This window comes from Dipodomys ordii, unplaced genomic scaffold, assembly GCF_000151885.1.
Source record: "Dipodomys ordii isolate 6190 unplaced genomic scaffold, Dord_2.0 Scaffold43, whole genome shotgun sequence".
Lineage (NCBI taxonomy): Eukaryota > Metazoa > Chordata > Mammalia > Rodentia > Heteromyidae > Dipodomys > Dipodomys ordii.
In genome coordinates, this window is record NW_012267259.1 from 1,167,676 (window position 1) to 1,190,471 (window position 22,796).

At 48.4% G+C, this 22,796-nt stretch overlaps 1 protein-coding gene across 4 annotated transcripts in view; it reads left to right on the forward strand.

Annotated features, from left to right (window-relative positions):
* The window catches only part of Ctif (CBP80/20-dependent translation initiation factor), a 239,411-nt gene that overhangs the window by 104,276 nt on the left and 112,339 nt on the right, over nt 1-22,796 (forward strand). For all 4 annotated transcript variants that reach the window (XM_013018910.1, XM_013018913.1, XM_013018914.1 and 1 more), the window contains exon 7: nt 8,005-8,081. In XM_013018910.1, coding sequence (XP_012874364.1) covers nt 8,005-8,081 — 77 coding nt within the window. The remainder of the gene's footprint in view (nt 1-8,004; nt 8,082-22,796) is intronic.

The window sequence follows — 22,796 nt, forward strand, 5'->3', positions numbered from 1 at the left end:
ATAGATAGATAGATAGATAGATAGATAGATAGATAGATAGATAGATAGATAGATAGATAGATAGATAGATAGATAGATAGATAGATAGATGGATAGATATCTATCTATCTATATATATATCTTCATTCTGTGTTCATTCATTTTCTAACTCCATCGACATCTTTGTTGGGTGATGATACTTTGCAATATTCAAGACCTGCCATAAAAATGCGTCCCCTGCCTTAGCTTTCAGGTAGAAACTTGTAAGATTGCTGGTCTTGTGACTGGCACTTAAAGGAATATTATACTATTTTGGATCCTCAGCCTGTGCAGATATGTTTAAGCATTTAGCAAATTTTGAGTTGACGCCTGAGTTCCATCCTTGCTTGGTTTCTTTAGATGAGCTGTTTAATTTATCCCATCTTTCTTTTCTTCACCTGTAGAGGATGGAGCAGGGCTTCAACAGGTTTAAATTCATTAAATATATATATATATATATATATGAAAATCTTAACCCAGTGTCTATCTCAAGAAATGAGTCATTGTGATTTTCACTTTATCACTGTGATAGCTTATTCTCCAGCATACATCGGTCCGCTCCTTCTATGGCAAGGAGACTTTCTGAACATCTTCCAGGAAAATGGAATTGCTCACTCACTAGAGGGAGTGCATTTATGGGGCAGGCCTGGAGGGGCAGGAAAGAGCCTGCCCTCTAGCTTCCCCTCATTGTTGGGCCAGCTCCTCCACGTGTGACCTGGCACCAGGATGCTCCAGCCTCACCTTAGCATCTCTTGTCTTAATCTCCTTGCCACCCTGTGATGGCCCAGAAAATAGATATTAAAAATAGAAGAGCAAGCAGGATTTATCCAGGCGTCCAAACTGTTTTGTCTTCTCTTCTTTCTCAACTAGCCATTTCATTGTCCATAGATACACATTTTAGGCATCTCGGATACCTAAAATGTGGCTAGAGGTGGAGCTAAGGAGCTAAGGGGAAGATAGGACCCCAAGGAATCCATGAAATCCCCCAGACTTTGTTATGGTCAACCCACAAATCTAGGACAGAGCAGCGTGGTCCCTGGGTTCTTCAGTCAACTATTGTAACCCAGGAGAGACCATTGGGAGCTAAGGCTGGTCTACCCTCCGGGATCCTGTATGTATCCGTGCCTTGAACTGCCAGGATGGCACTCCTGGTCTCAAGTGTCCTGGCCTCTATTGCTTGTGTGAATCCTCTAGATATATTTCTCTCTTCGTGGACACTGTCATCGCCACAGTCTGTTTGGCCTCAGCTCTGTGGATGCAGGGTGCCTTTGGATCCTTCTCACTGTGGACTAGGCTGGCCTTGAGCACATTCCTATTTGGGCACAGCAAATCTGTATTCCAAAACTGGCCAGGTACATTCCTGTATGTCATCTTCTTCAGTTTCTTGCACCTTCCCTAATTCCTGCAATGAAAAGTGGCTATTGGTTTAAGCAGAGGAAACTGAGGCTTAGAGAGGCAGCATTGGAGCCTGACCAGACTTGTCTGCTGACTTGCTTCTAGAACCAAGTCACCAGTGAACAGTTGCCTTGGTCCTCAGAGATCTAGTCTGACTGAGGATTGGTGGGGGAAGGGACCCAAACTACTGCCATCTTGCCTTGAGAGCTGATAAAGCCTTCAAGGATGTGACTTCCTGCCCAGCTGAGCTATTGTCTGGTTATAGACCACACGCGATTGGCCAGGTCCCTGCATCACCCGGGGGTTCTCCTAGCCTGTGATAGGTAGCTTGTACATGGTGCAACTCTGGCCCATCGAGGGTCACTAGTCATCTTAATTTTTCATCCCAAGGCAGTTTTGGAGGTCCACAAGGCCCTATGGCAGACCCCAGAGGCTACATGGGAAGGAATCATGGCTCCCTGAGCTCCTAAGAGTTTATAGCTTGGCTGCGGGAATAAAGATGAACAATACCTGGACAGACTACGCCATGGGATAGAGGGCTAACAAATTCACCCAATATACTGTGCAGCCAAATGGATTCATTTTCACGTGAATTTGGATTGGCTTTGCAAAGCTAGGCATTTGTGCTAATGGCAAAGGCTGGATAGGATCTCAGGGATGGATAGAGATGAGAAGATGCTTTAGGCCAAGGAATTTGTATGTTGAGATGGGGTGGCAGGCACATGGGTGGAGTGGGGCAATGGATGTCCCCAAGTGACCTTCTTCATACTACTCAAAACCCCAGTGAAGGCCCCGGTTCTGGCCCCAACCCAGATTGCCTTCTGCTACATTTCCATAAATAGAAGTTGAAAGTGTCTGTCAAGGCCAGCGGGTGGTGGGGGCAGTGGCTGACGCTTTTCCTTTGGGTGGGCCGCTCCTTACATATGAACAGGGCTATTGCATAGGATCCAAGGGGCCCCTTGGGGTCCTTGGCTCCACAGAAACCTGTCCAGGGTCCCCAAATCAAGTCCATCTTGTAGAAAACCTTTTTGTTCACCACAGAGCCCTCATATCTGTCAAGGTTAAGTTCATTTGGAGGGAGGCTGTGGCAAGGGATGGTGGAAGGCTTTGAGCAGCCTCTGGGTCTCTTCCCTGTCAGCATTTATCTATGTTTTTCTATCGGGACTCCAACTAAGGCATTGTTTTCTTAAAGAGTCTCTGCTGATTAAAAATAAATAAATTAAAAGAAAAAAAATTAGAAAACCACCCATTTAAACATGGGTGAGTCTGCCCACTCCCTTGCCCTTCTTTCTGAAACAGGTCAGCTTCTCTGAATAGCCCTGCAGCCTAGAGATTCCAGGAATTTTAGAAACATTACCTGTTTAATGCTTGGACGTGACCCACACATCCTGCCCACGTGGAAGACCTGGGTAGGATAACTTCTTAGAAGCTATGAGAAAACATGACCCCCAGCGGGAGGAAGCCTCTGCTATTAAGACCAGCTTCTTGTCAGAAGAGCTGAGCTGTGGATTTTCATGGTGTTTACTTCTTAGGACATCTCCTCAAGCTGGGCTGCAGGTGGTGGGAGACGGCCAGCCCTGAGCTAGCAGGCTCTGGACTCAGCCAGGAGGATCTATCCTGGCACCACGATGCTCATGGTTTGCCCAGAGGGCATGGCAGGCACTGGCTATCCGCTAGTGCCAGACAATCTGTGATGCCTTCCACACCAGGACAGGGTATATTCAGGAGAGGAGGAAGCCAGTGGTTTCCATGTGTTTCATAGTCATTCTTGGTACTGGAGCCTGAGAGAGTCAATATGAAATCTCATGAACAAAGTTTCCAAAAGGCAGAGGGAAGAGTTGCTCTCCAGGTGTGATGGGGTAGATGGATATGTCAATGAGTACAGAGCCGAGCTTACTTGGTCAGGAGCCTGGTGTAGACACCTCTTTGCTCAAGACCGCTGCCACTCTCTTGGCTTGGGCTGGGTTGCTCAGTCTTCTCCAGCCCACACTAGTAAAGTCACGCATTTAGTGCTATAGCTCTAGTCTGAAATCGGAAGGAGCTTAACATAGCAGGATTAGGGCTTTCTTGTATGTGTGTGAGTTCATACTAGGCCTTGAACTCAACACTGCAGTTCTTATCACTTTAGTCCCAGTTCCACTTCTGGCTTTTTAGTGGGTGATTGTAGATAAGAATCTCACAGACTTTTCTGCCTGGGCTAACTTTGCACTGAGATCTTCAGATCTCAGCCTCTTGAGTAGCTAGGGTTAAAGGTGTCAGCCACTGGTGCCTAGCACTTTTTTCCTTCTTAAAGAGCCATTGTGTGAGAAAGAAAACTAACTTCTCTGGACCAAAGCCACAGAGAAGTGTCTCAGTTCCCAGGGCTAGGACCATCCGGGTCTCTTAGGCTCCTTTTCCTTACTTCTGGTGACTCTGACAGTTCTTGCTTCTAGCTACATCACTCCAAACTCTGTCTCCATCTTCCCTCGGCCTCTGCTGGGTCTTAGGATCCAAACTTTTTTCTTACAGTGACACCACTGGTTGGATTTAGGCTCCAAGCTAATCTTACATGACATCATCTTGACTTGATTATATTTGCAAAGACTCTTTCCCAATGTCACATGCAAAGCACCAAGCATGAGGACTCGTAAGAAACCTTTTGTAGTAGGGTGATACAGTTCTAACCACTGCACAAGGTAAAGAGAGTATCTACAAAGGGCCCCAAGACATACTTTTGTCAGGACTGCCAGTGCTCTCTTGAAACCCAGGCTTGCTCACTCTCCTGCCTCTAATCAATACCTTAGGGTTCAAATTAGTATCACCCCCCCTTGGCAAAGTCTTCCTGGACTCTCTCCAAGGAGGTGTCCTGGGTCCTTCCCTGGTTCTAACCCATGGCATAGAATAGATTCCTTGTTTGTGGTTCCTTGAGCCCCCCTCTAGGAGTAGGATGGAGTCTTTTTCATTGTGGTCTTTTCCATCTAATATATATAATAGTCCTTCAACTACTGTTGGGTGAAGAAAAACCATGGAGGAAGGGATAAGGAAATGGATAGATGGATGTTCACTATTCCCAGAATAAGAGGTCTTCCTGACCTCTTCCTTACCCCTGCTTTTCTCGTCCCCTGGCCTGCCTAGTTTTGTTCCATAGCAAATCGCTGTCACTTATTACACATACTGTATGCTTGTTTGGTGCTCTCCATCCTCTAAAATGTGTGCTACAGAAGAGTAAGTACTGGCTTTTTTTTTCATCACCACATCCATAGTGATTACATATTACAGGAGCCTGACATCCATGGCTCAGAACCATGATTGCTCCAAGAGGCTGAGATCTGAGGATCGCAGATTGAAGCCAGCACAAGCAGGAATGTCTGTGAGACTTTCATCTCCAATTGGCCACCAAAATGCCAGAAGTGAAACCCTGACTCAAGTGATTGAGCAACCAGCCTTGAGCAAAAAACTAAGGGACAGTGCCTAGGCCCTGAGTTCAAGCCCCAGTACCAACACACACATACACACACACACACACACACACACACACAATCATAGAATGGACACATGAATGGAAGGGTGATGCCCAGGCTCTGAGTTCAAGCCCCCGTGTGCACACATACCATCATAGGATAGACAGACAATGGAAAGGGTAATGCTAATCGCATGGGCAGGCAGATGCATGTGGAAGGGGAGGGGAGAGCTGTCATCTTGGATCAAGGCCCTTGTAACCCCAGCCAGTTCTAGGACCAGAGCTCTGCTGGGGTCTGCCTTTAATTCCTTGGAATGCCCAGTGTATCTGGACTGATTTTACAACCAAAACAATAATATGTTGCTCCTTGGGGCTGTATCTTATACCTGCACTGACCTCTGGAAGGAGAGAGGGGGAGAGAGAGCATGCATGTGCACACATGCATAAGTACTGTGTGCATGCATATGTACATGTAAATGTGTGTGCATGTGTGTCTCACATGTGCTCTGCCAGCCCATGTAGAAGAATTCTCATCCCTCCATCCCTACCTGCAGTCTTTATAATCTACTTGTGTCTGGGGCCCGCTTAGTTATGGGAAGTGGTCAAGGGTTGGACGGAGGAAGAACTTTAACCAGGTCTCAGAGCCAAAAGGAGTGTGGTCTCTCTTAAAGAAGCTGAGGAGGGGGGAGGAGATGGGAAGGGATGGGAAGGGGAAACAAAGGAGGAGGCAACAATGCTTGAGAAGAAATGTACTCATTACCTTGCCCATGTAATTGTAACCCCTCTGTACAGTATTTTCACAATTTAAAAAAAAAAACAACTGAGGAGCGGGTTGGGCTAGTGGCAGTCCTGGATGGGGTCATGGGCACATGGGCTGCGGGATGACCACAGGCACCTTGGAGAACCCAAGACTGGTTCTTGCTCCTGGGGAGGAACTCGTCTCTAGACTGATGTCCACATGGGCCTCTTTCAGAGCAGGGAGTTGTGTTGAGCAAAGAGCCAGGGCCATTGGATATTCTCAAGGATGCTCTGACAGAGAGGTAGCACCTGTCTGAAAAGTAGATGCATCTCCAGTCTGAAGCCAGTGTACCATCTGTCCTGGCCAGGCTACCAGGAGCAGCAACTGAGACTCCTTTCTTGTAGACTCCTCATTGGTCATTCCTGACATCAAGTGCCCCTATCTACCAAACCACCCCATCTCACTAGTCATGGACTGGGCGATCACATGGCAGGAGCAGAGGGCACTTTCCCTGTGGCTGTATGATCTTCTCTGTAGTTCTGGGGGCAGGTGAGGATCTCTGAAGAGGTCAAGTCCAGAGGGCAGCTCTGCACTGCTACTGCCATTGTGGGAAGAAGCCAGGATGTAGTTCGGAGCCCAGGACCGTGAGGCCAGACTGAGGAGTCTGGCATCTCCTGACTTGTGTTATGCCAAGTTCTGTGGGCAGCTCCTTCTGTGCAGCCCCAGAGCTGAGATCCCATTCTGCTGCCAGCTCGGGAGGGAGCCTGAGCTTCCTGTCCATTGTCTACTGGAGGCACACCCCATGTGTTCCTGAAGTGACCTGGGCAGACTGGGAGGGAGGAAGGGAGGCAGAGAAAAGGAGGGAAGGAGGGAGGGAAAGAATAAGGGAAAGGGGCCAGCTGAGAGCCTGGCCAGGGTGGGACAGGGGAAATGAGAGAGGAAGACTTGGTGGTTTTCCTTGTTTGCGTTTTGTATTAAAGAAAACAAATAATATCCTTTGAGAAAACCATTAAACAAAGCACATCCTAAAGTCCCCAGAGACCCATTGTGGCTGCCTGGAGCCCGGAATTCATTCATGCCTTTTTGGTTAGATTATTAGAAGCAAGAAAGACAGGAGGTGGGAAGGAAGGATGCTCATTAAAATATAGTTTGAAATGTGTCTTTCCCTCCCTGAACTCAATAGATGTCTGGGCCAAATGGCGGTAACTCCAAGGTCCTGACCTATTGTCCTCCCCCTGTTACCACAGCTAGGATCAAAATGTTGCCCACCTCTCACCCTGATTGGAGGCTGAGCGCAGTGAAGACAGACCAGTCAGGTCCTCCCATGGCCCCCAGTGCACAGGGCTGCAGCCCACAGAACTGCCATCACGCATGCACTAAATGATCTCCCTGGACCTCAGTCTTTCTGCCTGTTAAGTTGAGGTTGCGGCCAAATGGATGCCCACTGACCTTCTCTAGCAGAGTGGGCTCTGTGGCTTCTTTCTAACCCTGTTTATGTCTAGATATGCAGGTGGTCACACTTACTTTGAGACTCTGTGCCAGGAGCTATACTTGGGTCTCCAGGCCCAAGCCAGGTCACCTCTCCCCCAGACCCCTAGGTACCAGACCTAGGAACCCCCTATTCTACCTCAGGCTCCCCAGTGGAATGGCCAGGTCCCCATCAGAGCACATTTTCCTGTGGGGGATGGAGATGGTAGGATCATGGAAAGAACAGAATTTTCAGTAACACAAGGTCCTGCATTCTGAGTAGAAGGTCTCTTCTCAACCTTGATGTGGATGTAGAAGTAGTTGCCATGAGGACAATATGCAAAAGACCATCTTTAGAATTTCCCTACTCCCTCCCTTGAAACTTAAAAAAGCATTTAGCAATTTGCATGTTTTCCCTAAATAATTCCCAGATAATATAAGGAGAAGAGGCTGTTGGGTAAAATTGTGCAGGAGAGCCTGGCCTCTGATCAGGATCATCTCCTGGTCCTCTCAGTCCCACAACAGAAGGTCATGGCATTCTCATTTTGTTAGGAAACTGGAGATGGAAGGGGAAGCCTGTCCCTGTGTATTGAGCCCTTGTGGAGTACGTGTAGTGTTCTGGATTGGGGTGCCACAGGGCCTGCTATCCCCTCTCTGTAAGATATGGAACAATTCTCCCAGCTCTTTGTACTCAGCAGCCTCACCTGTATTTGAGGGTGTAATAATGAATTCTGATTCCCCTCCATCCTTTGAGGCTAGGATTCCAGCACTCTCGCCTGATGGGAAATTCACTGAGGCTAGTGTTTTCCTATTTTCCTGTCTGGATTTGGCGATCAGAGCCTAAGCTCTCCTGTCCTCCTGTCTTGGATGTGTCATGTTCATTGTGGCTCACACCCCCTCTGCTCTTGCAGAAGTTATTCATATCCCCTCTCTACCCACATCACAGGGCTACCACCCGATGCCCCATGAAGTGGAGATTGCACATACCAAGAAGCTGTTCCGGAGGAGGAGAAATGATCGAAGGTAGGAGAGACCAGTGGATGCTGGCATTTCTTTTCCTGTCAGCCCTTGTGATAGGTCAGTCCTGGCCTGTGCTTATAGGCTCAGATTTATAAGATTAGCGAAGTCTGGAGACTGCTTGCCAGTCCAGGATTTCCATACAGCCGCCACAGCTGTACTCCTTTGACCCACGTACTGGATCCCTTCAAGAGCAGTGGAGAGCTCACCATTCCCCTCCCCCCATTTCCTCTTCCTGGGAATGGGCAGTGCCCATTCACAGGTTAGGAGAAGCACTCTTTCTGCTGACCTCCAAGCAGCACCAGGGTCCTCAAAGAATAGGACCTATGGGCATGTTTAACAGCATGGCCTCCAGGAGGCTCCCTGAGCTCACAAGTCTTTCCTTCTCCCCAGTGGCTGAGTGTACAAGCCAGCTGTGCTGTGACAGACAACAACACTGATGTGCTGCTGTTCCCAGTGCCCGGAGCCATGAGCCAGGCTCTGTCGTGGGGCTCCGAGCACTGGGGGACACACAAAGGATAGGAAAGGAGTGATAAGAAGTCCCTGGATAGGAACAAGGTATTGAGATTGCAACCAGGAAATGTGTGCATCTATTTCCTACCAGGCCTTTTTTTATGTACAAAGGTCTTCAAGATACAGTTTAAGCTAAAAAAAGAAAAATCCAGGTGTAGAACAATATTTGTTGTGTGCAGCTATTTGTGCAAAAGGGGAATTGGAGGGTTTTTTTCCCCACTTGAATGTGCATAAATTATTTCTGGATGGAAATCCAAAACAAAGAAAGAAAGAACAAAAAGGCTTATGCCTGACGAATTAAAATGAGGTATTCCCCTGTAGGGAGTTTATTCTTAGAAAAAAAGGTGAAGGCTTGTGGTTTTAGCTTTAATGAACAGAGAATATTCTCTAAGAGACAAGAAACATCTCACTGACATCTCTCGCTGGGAAACCTGCCCTTAAGCTGCTGGAGATCTCCTGGAGACTGAGGGGTGTGGTTGACCCCGTCTGATCCCTCCCTAAGCGTGCAGTCCCCAAGCCAGGAGTAAGAGGCGTGGTCACAGGTTGGACCTATGATGGCCACCAGAATGCTTGTCATCCAGGAGTAGATTTAATAGATCTGAAAACATTCACAGAGAACAGTGAATGTCCAAGCAGCTGGGAAGCAGGCAGCCCTGGCTTAGCAGTCAGAACCACCAGGCACTTCATGTGGAACCACTAGGCATGACAAGGGAAACTTGAGCTGATAATTGGACCAAGCCTGTTCCTGCCGTACCAGGGTACAGATAATTACATTGTGTGTATAGCCTTACATGGCTTCAACTCCTACTTCCGAGGCTCCTGATAGAGGGAAGAAGTAGGGGACACCCCTAAAGGAATAGTGGGATTCACAAGGGGCGGAGAAAATGTCAGGGGGAGCACTCCCTCCCCCAGTGTTCGTGGAGAATCCCCAGTGCGAAGGCTTCCCTGTCCAGGCAGTGGTAACCAGCTTAGCCCCACATCTTCCTTTCTGAGCTCTGAAGAAGTCCCCAGGACAAGGACAGGCCTCTGGAAGGCAGCAGCATGACCCAGGAATGTAGAAAGAGGAACCCTCATACCATACAAGGATGGGGAAGTCCAATTTCCCCTGCGCCTTGCTCGCGCATGGTAGCTAATGCCCAGGGTAGGTCGGCACACCTCGCAGAGGATGTGGGCTGGGCTGCTGTCCAAAGCAAGGCAATAAAGATGATTAAAGGGATGGAAAGTATGTCCTGTGAGGAGAGCTGGAGGACTGGGGCCAGGAAAAAGAGGAAAGAGCATCCACATCGTGAAACTCGTGGAAGATTCACGTGGAGGGGTGGGCGCAGCTGCGTCTGTATCAGTCGAGACTCAGACTAAAGGAAGACAGCCAGAATGTGACCACTAGGGTCAGAAGTAGCAGATGAGGACTGGATCAAAGTGTGTGCTAGGTGGCAAGCCCATTCCTCATTCCCATTTCAGAACACGGCTCAATCCATCACTCATGGTCCCCTTGAAGCCTTTGTGGAATGGCCAGGCAAAAGGACTCCCAGAACAAAGTAGGCAAGAGTATAGTTTAAGGACTTCAGTGTCCAAACACAGAGGCCTCCTCAGCCTTTCCTAGGTTGCAGGAAAGTTGCAGGCCAACTCTGGCCCTCTCTGTGGATGATCCTCGGTAGAGGCCTTGCTAAGTGACAGACCTTTAGATTTGACCTTGATAATTCACACAACTGTACAGATGTGCTAACCTTCCTAATATTTTAGACTTAAACCACACTGCCAAGGGCATTCATCCCCTGAGCACACCAGGTGAGCAGAATCAGGCTTAATGGCTTAGGAGCACCTTGGATGCTGACCTTCTGTCACATGAAGGAAAATGGTCAGCTGGATTCCCCGCCCGCCCCCCCCCCTCCATGTCCCTGTGGCCCTTCTGAGCATACCTGCAGGGATTTGTGCCTTCCTGTCTTTCTGCAGAGAGGCTGAAGTTGAGGTCCAGTAGCTGCCCTCTCCATATAGCATGTGAATGTAGTTGTACCTGGAACTGATTGCTAGCAGCCAGGAAGGCATTCTCAAGGTGGAAGCTAGCATTCTTGCCCTCAGGGAAGGTGGCATTGTGTCCCAGACCAACCTGACTCTGCAGGTGTTTCTAATGGGTCCTTTCACAATTTTTTCCTGTCATCAGAGGCTGTTAGAGAACTTAGTCACTAAGCACTATAAGCTTAGGCTCTTGAATTACAAGCAGAATATGAATCCCTTCTCTGCTTACCAGCTCTGGGCCCTTCCAGCAAATTATTTCACCTCATGAAAGTTCTTATTTCTCCTTTTGTAAAATGAATCCACTAAGCTGGGCACCAGTAGTTCATGCCTGTAATCTTAGGAGGTTGATTCCTACAGGATCGTGGTTCGAAAACAGCCCAAGCAGAAAGTTTCATGACACTCCATCTGCAGTTAACCAGCCAGGTACCAAACTAGAATGCCGGCGGTGAGCAAGAAAGCTGAGTGAGAGCACACGGCCAGAGAGAGAGAGAGAGACAGAGAGAGAGAGGTCCACTAACTAGAATGCTTATACAAGCTCATTCTTTCAAAGCATCTAGGAGTGGTCTTGTGATCTGCTCTGTAGGTCACAATGGTCTAAGGTACCCAAATACTCCAAGGAATCGTGGAATAGAGTCTTTGGAGCTAGCTGGGCTTTTTTTTTTTTTAATGTTGGTCATGGGACTTGAACTATGGGCCTGGATGCTGTCCCTGAGCTCTTCAACTTAAGGCTAGTGCTCTACCACTTGAACCACAGCACCACTTCCAGATTTCTGGTGGTTAATTGGAGGTAAGAGTCTCATGGACTTTCCTGCCCAGGCTGGCTTTGGACTACATCTGAGATCTCAGCCTCCTGAGTAGCTAGGATTACAGGCATGGGCCACTGGATCTGGGCACTAGCTAGGCTTCTAACACAAGACCTCATTAGCATACTAGGTTTGCTTTGGAACCCAGGAAGCCTGCTGTGCACTGCTCTGAGGCTAGGTCAGTGAGATCAATTGTTCCCTCTCCAGGATCCGTAGCCATGACCTTACCACAAGCTGGCAGCCCAGGAGAGCTCCTCCATAGCAGCCATCTGCAGGCTCCCCTACCTTTCCCTGGACTGTTTCAAGGAGCTCCATTCATGATTGTAGTTGAGTTGTGGGTGTTTTCCCCTCATTTTTCAAGGGGGCCAGAGAAGAGAAGAAGCACATAGCCGATTAAGAGGTCTTTCTCCTTAGGAATGTTCTCAAACTACTTGTTTATTTTTGGAAGCTAATAAAAGATGACAGATTTGAGACAAAATCATACATTTTATGATATGAATGTAATAAATGAACATTCCATGCATTCCCTCAAAATATAGGATGGCTTTGGTGCTCTACCCCTACTCTTTTGAAGACCTGCTGCTTGAAAGGTAAACCTGCCAACGTTTGCCTACCTCCCCGCAAAGCTCCCTGCCTCTAGCATGCCCGCAGAGGAGCAAATTCATGACAGGACTGAATCCTGCTCCATAGCCTCTGTTAACCTTAGTGAACCTCAGAAGGTTGCTTACCTTACCTCGCCTCTGAGGGGTGCAGGGAGGGTTCCTCAGCTCCTCCCACGATCTCCACCCCTGGCTCTATGTTAAGAGATAAGTAAACTGAGGTGATGAATAGATGCTGAATATACGGTCTTTGCTCTCTCTCTCTCTCTCTCAGAACCAGATTCCTGCTGGAGATGATCTTTTTGGGGTGTTTTGGGGATCGGCCAATATAGACAGAAGGAGAAGGGCAGTGGCAGGACTGCAGTGAAGTTTCCATCAAGTCTTGCTGGGATGTTCTGGCCCTAAAGGGAGTTCTGAAGTTGGGGGTTCTCCTGAGAGTTGATCCGAGATGGAGTGACAGCCAGGCCTTTATTCCGCCCCCACAACCCCCACCCCCACCCCACCCCTCCCCTCAATGTCCCTTAGCCCTAGGAAGGGGGTATGGCTTCAGGCTGAGCAGTTCTCTTCAGCCAGGGTTTGCCAGGAGAGTGAGTGCTTGTTTCTGAATGAGGTGTGGGCAGTGTGCCCTGCAGCCCCCAGTGAAGAACTAGCGAACGCCCCAGCTAGGATTGATGAGAACACCAGAGTGGAAGATGTGGACCCTGCTCTCAAGCGCCTGAGGTGGAGCTCCCGTGGCGACATACCTGCCCATTGCTGAGTTCACCAGAATGCTGTAGAGTCTCTATGTGTTCTATGGGAGTTAATAAGGAGGTGGTCTGGAATAGTCTCTGGAGGAGGTGGTGACTGAGTCACCTGTGAGACTCAAGGGGGCTATGGAAGAGAGATGGGAGGATGAGGGGTGAGAGGAACATGTGCTCCACAGCGAGGCAAGTTCAGAGTCAGGGATCCCCACCCTCCCTGAGAGTTGCCCATGTGGCTCTGTGGAAGCCAAAGGAGATGGGGGCTCAGTCTCCTCCGTGTGCTGAAGCGGAGGCTGAAGCTGGAGCCTAGTGGCTCCAACGATCCCCTCCCAGGCTGTTAGGAGTCTCAGAAGACCCCACTGGCTCCAAAGCTCAACCTCTTAGCTCTTAGAATAGGGCAGCTAATGGAAGCATTAGCGGTCCATCATCTGATGCCCACCATGTGGCCAGGGAGTGGGAGAGCCCTTCTCCAAATTAATTTGCTTCATTAAGTGAAGCCTCAGAATAGTTAATTTACTCCACTTGCAAAGCAGATGGAAAGGAAGAAGAAAGGAGTACCTTGGCCATCCCAGCTAGTGTCTGATGCACACTGAGTGGAGAACAAGCCATCCCCTTGGGATGCAAAGTCAGGCTCCATGCTGGGCACCATAGAGTGATCACAGTCTGTGTCCTACAGTTGACCATGACCATGGCTTTATATTCTCCAGTTGTAGAACCGGTTAAGAATCTGTCCACCTATTTCTTCATCTGCCAACATGTATACTTAACCTCAGCCATCAGATTCGATTTTGCAAACTTCTTGTGGCATCATCTAAGTCACTGATTAAAACTAATAGGACACTTAGAATTAGAGTGATGGGTATGCAACCTTGCAATTGCACTAAAAGCCACTGAATTCTATGCTGAAAGGGTTGAATTGCATGACATACGAACTTTATATATCTCTATTTAAAGTTTTTCTTTTTCAATAAGCATAGTAGGTCCCAGGATGGGGTGATGTGGCAAACTTCTTGACATGCCCCTGCACTTGAAGCTTGAAAGGCCCCTGAATGTAACACCAGTTCAAAAGCTTCAAAAAGGCTTCCAGATTGAATCTGGCTATGATTTGGTGTGTGATCTTATGTTAGTGACTCATGATCACCTTTTTTCTTTTTAAACATTTTTTGGGGGGGTCCAGTCGTGGGGCCTGAACTCTGGGCCTGGGTGCTGTTTCTCAGCTCTTCAGCTCAAGGCTAGTGCTCTACCACTTGAGCCACAGTGCCACTTCCGGCTTTTTTTTCTTTTTGCTTATTTGGTGCTGAGGAATCGAACCCAGGGCCTCATGCATGCAAGGCAAGCGCTCTACCACTGAGCCACCTTCCCAGCCCCACCTTTTTTCTTCTAAACAATCTAACTGGGAGTCTGTTTAGGAGAAATGATATCTATGAACTATATACACATACCTACAGTTAAGGCAGAGAAAGAGGCCTGGCACTGTGGCTGATGTCTGTAATGCTAGCTACTCAGGAGACTTTTATCTTCAGTTAATCATCAAAAAGCCAGAGGTAGAGCTGTGGCTCAAATGATACAGTGATTATCTTGAGCAAAAAAGCTCAAGGACAGTACCCAGATCCTGAGTTCAAGCCCCAGTATGCAAGCATCAGAGAGAGAGAGAGAGAGAGAGAGAATGATAGGAACTGGCTCCTGAGATCATGGAGGCCAAGATGTCCCAGTTTACCACATGCTGCAAGAGCCACCATGGGATGACAATGGTATAATTCAGGCTGAGAACTAGGAGCCCAAGAAGGGTGGGCCAACTCACTGTTCTGCCTTTTTGCTCTCTTCAGGTTGTGTGATCCATCCACATGGGTAAGGGAGGATCTTTACTGAATCTACTTATTCAAATGTCAATCACTGCAGAAAATATTTTCATGGACGCACCCAGAAATAATGTTTTTCTAACTACTTGGGCATGATCAATATTACCCCATCCCTCAGGTGAGGTGAGAACTCAGCACTGCTCTAGGCCCTCACATCCAACTCGGTAGGCCTTTTCTAGGCCAGTGCTTGTTCTCTCACCAAAGGCAAATGTGGAGCTCTGTAGATCTGCTGTCTTTCACCCTCCCCTAATGTTACATCCCACTTGTGGTCTCAAACTTCCCTCCATCTTTTCACTCTAACTATAACAAGATAATTTTAGAGTTGTCAGTAGTATCTGAAAGTCTTACTCCTTGACGCTGCTCTGACAACCCTAGTGCAGGCTCTGACAATGATCATGGGTTATAAGAGTCACCACTCACTCCATTCTGGAACCCAACCTGTTTTTCACACATCCAGGCTCATGGGTGACGCAGCTAAGGGATGCCCAGGGCTTCCTGGACCTCTCTCTATAGGTCACAGCTGCTCTCTGGAATTTGCTGTTCCCCTTAACACCCCAGCATCCTTCCATCAATCATAGCATCTCTCACTCTGCAAAGGTGAGCACATCCCTCAGGTGTTGCCCTCCAGGAACTGACCAGAAATGAACTAGTCAGCTCATTCTTATTAGTTGTTTGGTTTGCCCATTTGGAATAGCACAGTTGATCCGCCTTACTCATGGATTCCATATTGCAAATTCACCTACTTGCTAAAACTTATTTTCAAGGTAAAAACCAGTAGCTGTGATGTTTTTGAGGTCATCCATCAACATGCATAGAGCAGTAACTTGAGGTTTCAGCATGCCAGATCCCAGCTGAAGTCATAGGAGGTGACACAGTCCCTTGTTCTCTTAGCTCTAGAACTGTAAATAAGCATCCTTCGTATGGCCTATTTAGCGCTATGTTTTTCACACGTCTGCCTTTTCTTGGTGAGCTTGCCATTTACAGTGGCCCTTATGATGCTGAAGTGAAGTCTAGTGACCCAAAGCCTAGGAAGTCTGTGATGGGCCTGATGGAGAAGATGCATAAGCTTCATTGAGGCACGAGTCACAGCACTATTGACCGTGAGGGCCATATGAGCAACATAAACAAGGGATCTCTAAGCAGAAACACAGAGAAAACAAAGTTATGTATTGATCAGTTGGCAAAAACTCCACTAGAAGCCCATTGAAGCTCAGGTGCAATAATAACTCAGTGCTGGCTAATTTAGTGTTGGCGGTGACATTATCAATGTAACTACAGTGAATACTGAGAATTGGCTCTACCTGTTCTTTATAACGGTATAGAGAGATGCTGCAGATAACTCTGTGCCAAACAATGGGATTTTAGGTTATGTGATGGTAACACGGGGGTAGGGTCGGGACAAACATGAAGGGGACACTTCCTGCACTGGTCACTGTCTTGCTTGGTTTCACGGCTTCATTTGTGCCATCCTGGGGTGACGCTGTCACTGAAGCCCTCACAGACAGCTCAGGCCCACAGTCCCTGTCACTGCCATCCTGTCGTGGGGAGCCTGGGGACTGCGAGACAGATCTGTGTTCACATTGCCTACGGTTTTTCTTTCTATCCCAGCAAGGAAATTGCCCTCATTAAGTCCCTGCTAAAGATAGATAAGAAAATGGGCCAGGCAGACCCCCACCTGGCAGGCAGCCCTGTCAGATTCGGAGCAAAATGAGTCAGATAGGGATTATTTTTAGGATCCTCTCCTCCTCCCGCACGCCCACCCCCAGGCAAGCTCTCTTGGAAAGAAGAGCAGCTCATTTCTTTAAGCCACAAATCCAAGTCTCTATTTGATTGAAATGGACCTCCAACACACCTCAAGAAGACCCCTGGCTTTGAACAAATCATGGTAGTCTACATGATCCTTATCTAGCAGTTCTAGGCAGAATGGGATGCCAAGAAGGTCCATGAAGGCTGGCTGTGACCCTCCTGTGAGCTATGTCCTTTCTCAAGACCCCCTTCTAGCCCCTCTCTCCTTATGCATGCTCTAAGCTCAGGACCATTCTCTCTCAAAATCACAAGGGTCTGGGGACCTCTTTCATGGAAGGACCAACATGTTCAAGAAGTGGCTTGCCATGCATTTTGGCAGTGCTGGCTCTATCCACTGAGCAGTGGGCCTCTCAGTTTGGCATTACTTATTTTCAGCTATTTTGTTCCCTTTGCCCCAGCCATTACAACTTACTAGATCGTCTAAGTCTTCTAAACAACAAAGCATAGAGCCAGGAACAAGAAAGACAGCTGAAGAGGAGGCAGGGCTTATGCTTGGTGGTCTTGGGCATTAAGGGCTGCAATCCAAAGACTAGTGCCCTCACCACAGTGTCTGTGTCAGGAACTGGACAAAGGATGGCCATTCTAGAGCAAGCCACTAAGTTGGTTTAATGACTCTGGCTCAAGGGTCTTACTCTATGTGAAATGCTGCGCATTTGTGAATTGGCTCACCATCGCCAACCCCACTACTTCCTCTCCCTTACCTCCCTCCACGTTACTAGGCCTCCATGGAGACAGTGTGCATGGGCTGCCTGGCTCTAGGGAAGGTTTATTTGGCTTCAAGGCCAGCTCATTTCTCACCAGCTAGGCAATCTTGGGTAAATAAAGACTCTCACCAAGTATGTTCTTTCTGTCTCCAGGACCAGGGGTGCTGTTAGATCACATGTGAGGGCAGATACATGGAAAGTCCCCACTGTGAAAGTATACTCTGGGAGATCATGAGTCCCCTTAGCATCCTGATATTCAGTCTGAGGTTTCTTCCACCTTGAGCCATGTATGCAGAAGCAAAGGCCTGGTTTGGATGGGGGTATTGTAGAGTCTGGGTGTTTTCCTTCTTGCAATGTGGTCCAGGCAAATTCTTTTCTTCTCTGGTGTTTACCTTTTTTTTTTTTTTTTGGCTGTTGTTGGGCTTGAACTCGGGGCCTGGACACTGTCCCTGATCTCTTTTGCTTAAGACTATCACTCTACCACTTTGAGCCACAGCTCCACCCCCTTCTTCTTTGGCAGCGAAGTTTTCTCAGGTATTAAATAGGATTGTGATTCCAGCTTTCAAATATATTAGAATAAAATTCAGGACTGAAGATGAAACATAACTCCCACCCCCCACCCAGGAATATTTCATCCCTTAACTATGGAAGATAGTTAACATAGTTAAATACCAGAGGCTGGCGTAGGTTCTCAGTGCAAATGACTGTCTCATATTGTGCACCCAACCCATGTGGCCTCTCCAGAAAGTTCTAGAAAGTTCCAAAAGGCAAGGTATGGAAGCTGCTGTATACCATATCCCCTCCCCCCATTTCTGATCTGTGTGTGCACCCTGGCACTCAGCCATTCTAGGTTCAGCTCCCATGCTCCTAGGATCTGCCATCGGACAACATCTTACTCCTAAGTGTTGTAGAGTAGCCCAGGCATCCCATTGGTTGCCCAGAGGAGGGCTCACAGGCAACCTGGCCCACCCTCTGCCCAGCCTGGAAGTCACTCAGCAATTCCACGAGCACTCTCGGGGGCTTACTGTGTCCAGAGCACTGCTTTGAGCCTCAAATGAAGAATAGTTCATATGATCGTTCCACCATGGCAAGGAAGGACATGCGGTTGTCATTGTCATTTCTCAGGTGAGGCAATAACTCATATAGAGAAATGAAACAACTCCAGCAGCCGGCTTCGGAACCTGTGCTCCTAAGCAGCCCTCTGCCTAGAAACTCGCCTTCACTTCTTCTTCTGCATCCCCCTCATCCACCCCAAGTTCCTCACTGCCCTGAACCATGTGATACATGGGGCGTTCAAGAAAGCAGGGTTCTGTTGGTGGGCCGGGGACCACTCTTTTCAGATGGACTGATGGGTAGGCTACTGCATTGTTCAAAGGCTCAAATGAATGAATAGTGAGACTATCGGCCAGACCCACCAGACCGGCTTGCCCATGCTCTTTGTCTCCCCTGCCCTTGGACTAGGTCTGTCCTGCCTGAAGACCCCTTCCCTGCTTGGGTGATTCATGAGGGACATATTTAGAAACTGCTTGCAATAGACTGAAGAGTGCCCAGGTTTTAGGGGCCCCACCCTGGGAGAGGCCAGAGGGAGGGTACTGTGAGTTCTAGTGGAGTAGGCTCTTTGGGGGAGGGGCTCCTCTAGCTGCCAGCTCCCCTCAGTCTCAGGAGCACAAGGCCAGGGCATGAGGGTTCTCTCCACTCCCCGAGGCTCCCTAGCAGTGACTAGGACAGAGATTTTAAAAATATCAAGGAGAGGAGCCTTCCTGCCTGGGTCAGCATTTACCCTGAGCTCCGAGAGTTATTTCTGAGTCTTCCCAGTAACTTAATTTTAGCCATTTATTCCAACGTATGTGTTTTGGGGAAGCCAAGGTGACCACTGTTATGGTTTAGAGTATTTTCGGAGGTGCTGGCTTCCAGAAGTGGTGCAGGGGCTCAATTAGGCAAGACACCAGCCAACAGAAATAAGTAACTCAGGAAAACATGCCGTTGGGTCCCCAGAGGTGACGCCTGTGTGGAGCACCAGCGGGAGGAGTTTAGGGAATGGGGGCTCCCTGGGGCCACACGGCACCTCAGTGCACAGGTGCAGCTCATGATGATCTCTTGCTCTGCACACCTGCAGGGAAACAGGGGCCCTTCAAAACATGTGCAGGATGGAGCTGCCCATTCTTCCCAAGTAGACCTGGACACACACACACACACAGAGTAAACAGGCCCAGATCAGTGACAGACCTATCTTGTAGACACTCAAGTTCACCAATAATTCAGGGTCCTAATCACCAGCACACAGACACTCTATATGTGACACATATCTGGGGGGAGGAGGAGGTGGAGAAATTGGTAAATGGTTATAAGCTTTCAAGTGGGCCTCACCAGCCACTACCAGCACCCATTACTGATCTGTATGCTCCCTGCAGACAGACACAGGCTGCTCACCCTGCCACCCCCCCACCCCCCCCACCCATATCCTTGTCTTCTCTCAATTCCTTTCATAAGACCAGCTGGCTCCTGACTTTATGCTGGCTGGCCCCTGAGCCTAGGACCTGGCTCATTTGGCTCTAGCTCCAACTAACTCTCTGCTCTTACCATTTCCCCTCAACACCTTCACTGTCCTCCCCTTGTCCTCTTTCTAACCTGCCCTCACTTAGCTATTGGAGTGAGTCAGGTCTGGCATAGTCTGAGAAAGTTCACCTGGCTCACCTATAGCTGGGAGGTTCAAGGATGGGTGGGAAGCCTGAGGGCATACAGGACATTCATTGTTTGTGTCCAGAAGGTGGGCCCTGCATCCTGAGTCACCTCCCTCTCCAGGTGACACAGTTGCCCAGAGCAAACACAGCTGCCCCAGCTAGCACTGTGCGCCTCCTCCACCCCCAGCCTAAGAACACTTCCCTGAGGTTGACTTCAGACTGGCTTTCGGCTTCAAGGGGAGGATTCAGGGACAAACCATCCAATTTCAACCTTCTGTTTGTTGAGTTGACACTGAACTCAGAAAAGGACATGTGTGTGGACTCCAGACAAAGATGAGAAATGAGTGGCAGGAGTGTAGCTCCAGTGGTAAACTGTCTGTCTGCCTAGTGTAAGGCCCTGAGTTCAAACTCTAGTAGTGAGAGAAGAGAGAGAGAGAGAGAAGAAGAGAGTGGGAGGGAGGGAGGAAGGGAAGGAGGGAAGAGAAAGAGAGACAGAGGCAGGAAGGGGGAAATAAAGGAGAGAAAAATCATGTGCTAGGCTGTGTATGCTTTTGTCCTGGTGACCCAGATGTCCCAGCAAGTGCACGTTCCTGACTGGCTCCAGGTATTGGGGAACAGATGGCTCAGCCTGGTTTCCCTGAGCGGGAAATCTGGTACCTTTGAATCTGAGTTACAGCCATGGCTTGGACAAGCTGGGTAGGGACCCTGAAGCACAGACAGAGAGCAGAAAATTCTGGCAGGCTGGAAGTCTCAGGCAAGTGGGTAGTGGGGAGGTGGTCATTGGAGCCCTTCTAGACAAATCCCCTCTGGCCCTTAACTGGCCATGTCTGCTCTTTGGGTGGTGCTCTTTGATCCAGCAAGCAATGGAAGGCAGTCATACCCAACTCCTGGCCCACCTTCTTATGATGACATGAAAGTAAGCCCCCCTTGCTCCCCTCCACCTAGCTCCCAGTACCCCTAACTTCCCACTCCTACATTCTGCCTTGTGAGATGGACATGGGCAGTTGATCTGCCATAATGGGTAACCCAGGCAGGGCACCACATTTCACCCAGAGTGAAGAGGATGATCTAGTTTCCAGCACAGTGAGAGGCTCCCACGAGTGGAAAGTAGGTGGGACTGAGGGCCATATCTTTTTTAAGGCAAGACTTTTAGCTCCCCAACACATAAAGCAGTCCACTTAAAGCAGACATCCATTCTGCCTGGGCTTCCTTGCCTGAAAGCCACACAGCATGAACCCCTGAAGGACCCAAGTGGCAGCCAAATGTGTAGGTGTGCTGAGTTGTCCGTATCTGGTCTGCTTCTCCTTACTGGATGTGGAGCCTCGAGGCACTGCTTCATACCTGCGAGGCAGGTGTTTGTCTATATGTCTATAGAACCATGTACCTTATACCATCTCCCAGTGCCACATACTGTGCTGCCCAAATGAGAGAATGCTCAGAAAGCTGTTTACAATGTCAAGGGCTCCACAGATGTGAGGTCTCAGTGCCTATGCTTGTGTTTGTATTATACACATGTCTGTGTTTACAGAAGGAAGGGGTGTGGTGTGTGTGTGTGTGTGTGTGTGTGTGTGTGTGTGTGTGTGTGTGCGCTCCCCCAGTCAACATTGCCAATGGGAATTTCCTGGAAATGGAGCTTGGCCTAGATGCTTGAGTTGGTACATAACAAATTACCCTAAGACTCTAGAGTTTAACCTAAGAAACATTTACTGTCCCACACAGTTTCCAAGGGTCAGGAATCTAGGAGCAACTTAACTAGATGATTCTGGCTCTGGGTCTCTCTTGAGACTGTCGTCAAACCACCAGCCAGGCAGATTATAGTCCTTGGAGGCTCAGCTGGGGCTGGAGAAGGCTCCAGCTTGAGAGATGTGCTTCCTACGCACCAGGCTGTTGGCTGTCTTAGCTCCTTGTTAGCAGTTAGTTGCAGGTGGGTCTCTTCCTGGTTGTATCCATGACATGCTCATGACCGCAGCTAACTTCTCCCAGAATAAGATCCAAGAGAGGAAAGATGCCTAGACAGGCAGACAGACACCAAGATGGAAGGAAGCTAAGGTATTTTTTTAAACCTAATCTTAATGACATACCATCACTCCTACCATATTCTGTTGGTCACACATACTTACCTTGGTTGGTGTGAGGCAGAGAACTCCAGCAGGTGAGGATGACTAGGTATCATCTTGGGGGATAGATGCCAAAGCCACTGTTTCTCTCCCCCAACCCTAGGTCAAGATCTGCCACTTAGGAAATCTGTATCATATTCAGATGCAGAAGAAGTTGTTAGGGTGGATCTCTTCGGGTTCAATTCCTTCATGATCCATAGGCCTACAGCCTCTCAACCCCATCCTTCAGCCTATAGCTGAAAGTCATCCATAGGATAATTACCATACACTCTCAAGATAGGAAGCAAGGGGAAGCATGTAGAAAACATTGGTCTAACAGAGGAGACATGCACCAGACAGGTTTATGAAACAGCTGGAGAAAAGAACTTTGCGCAGAGGACTAGTAGCTGGAGAAAAATTGCAGAGGGCCTTGAATGCTAAAGTAAAAGGAATTGGGACTACCTTGTAAACAGAAGGGACCTAAAGCAGATTTCTAAGGCCAGGTACTATAAACTCAGGGCTATGCAAGGGGTAGAGACCAGGAAGATCATGGTTTAAGGCCAACCTAGACAAAAACATTAGCAAGATCTCAACCCAACAAATAATGGGTGTCCTGGCATACGCCTATGGTCCAAGCTATGTGGCTAGGTGGATCTAGGTCTAGGCCAGCCTCAAGGAGAAACTCATAACTTTATCTAAAAAGCAACATAAAAAGTTGAGAGGGCTGGAAGTGTGACCCACCAAGCGCAAGGCCTAGTACCACCCAAAAAGGTGGGGTTTTTTTCAATAAGAAAAAGAAAGAAAGAAGCCATTGGTATATATAATTTCTGAAACCCAGATAGACAAATACTAGATTAGAATTTAGTCCTGTTCCTGCCAAGAATTACTCGACATGGCTCTGTCTCTA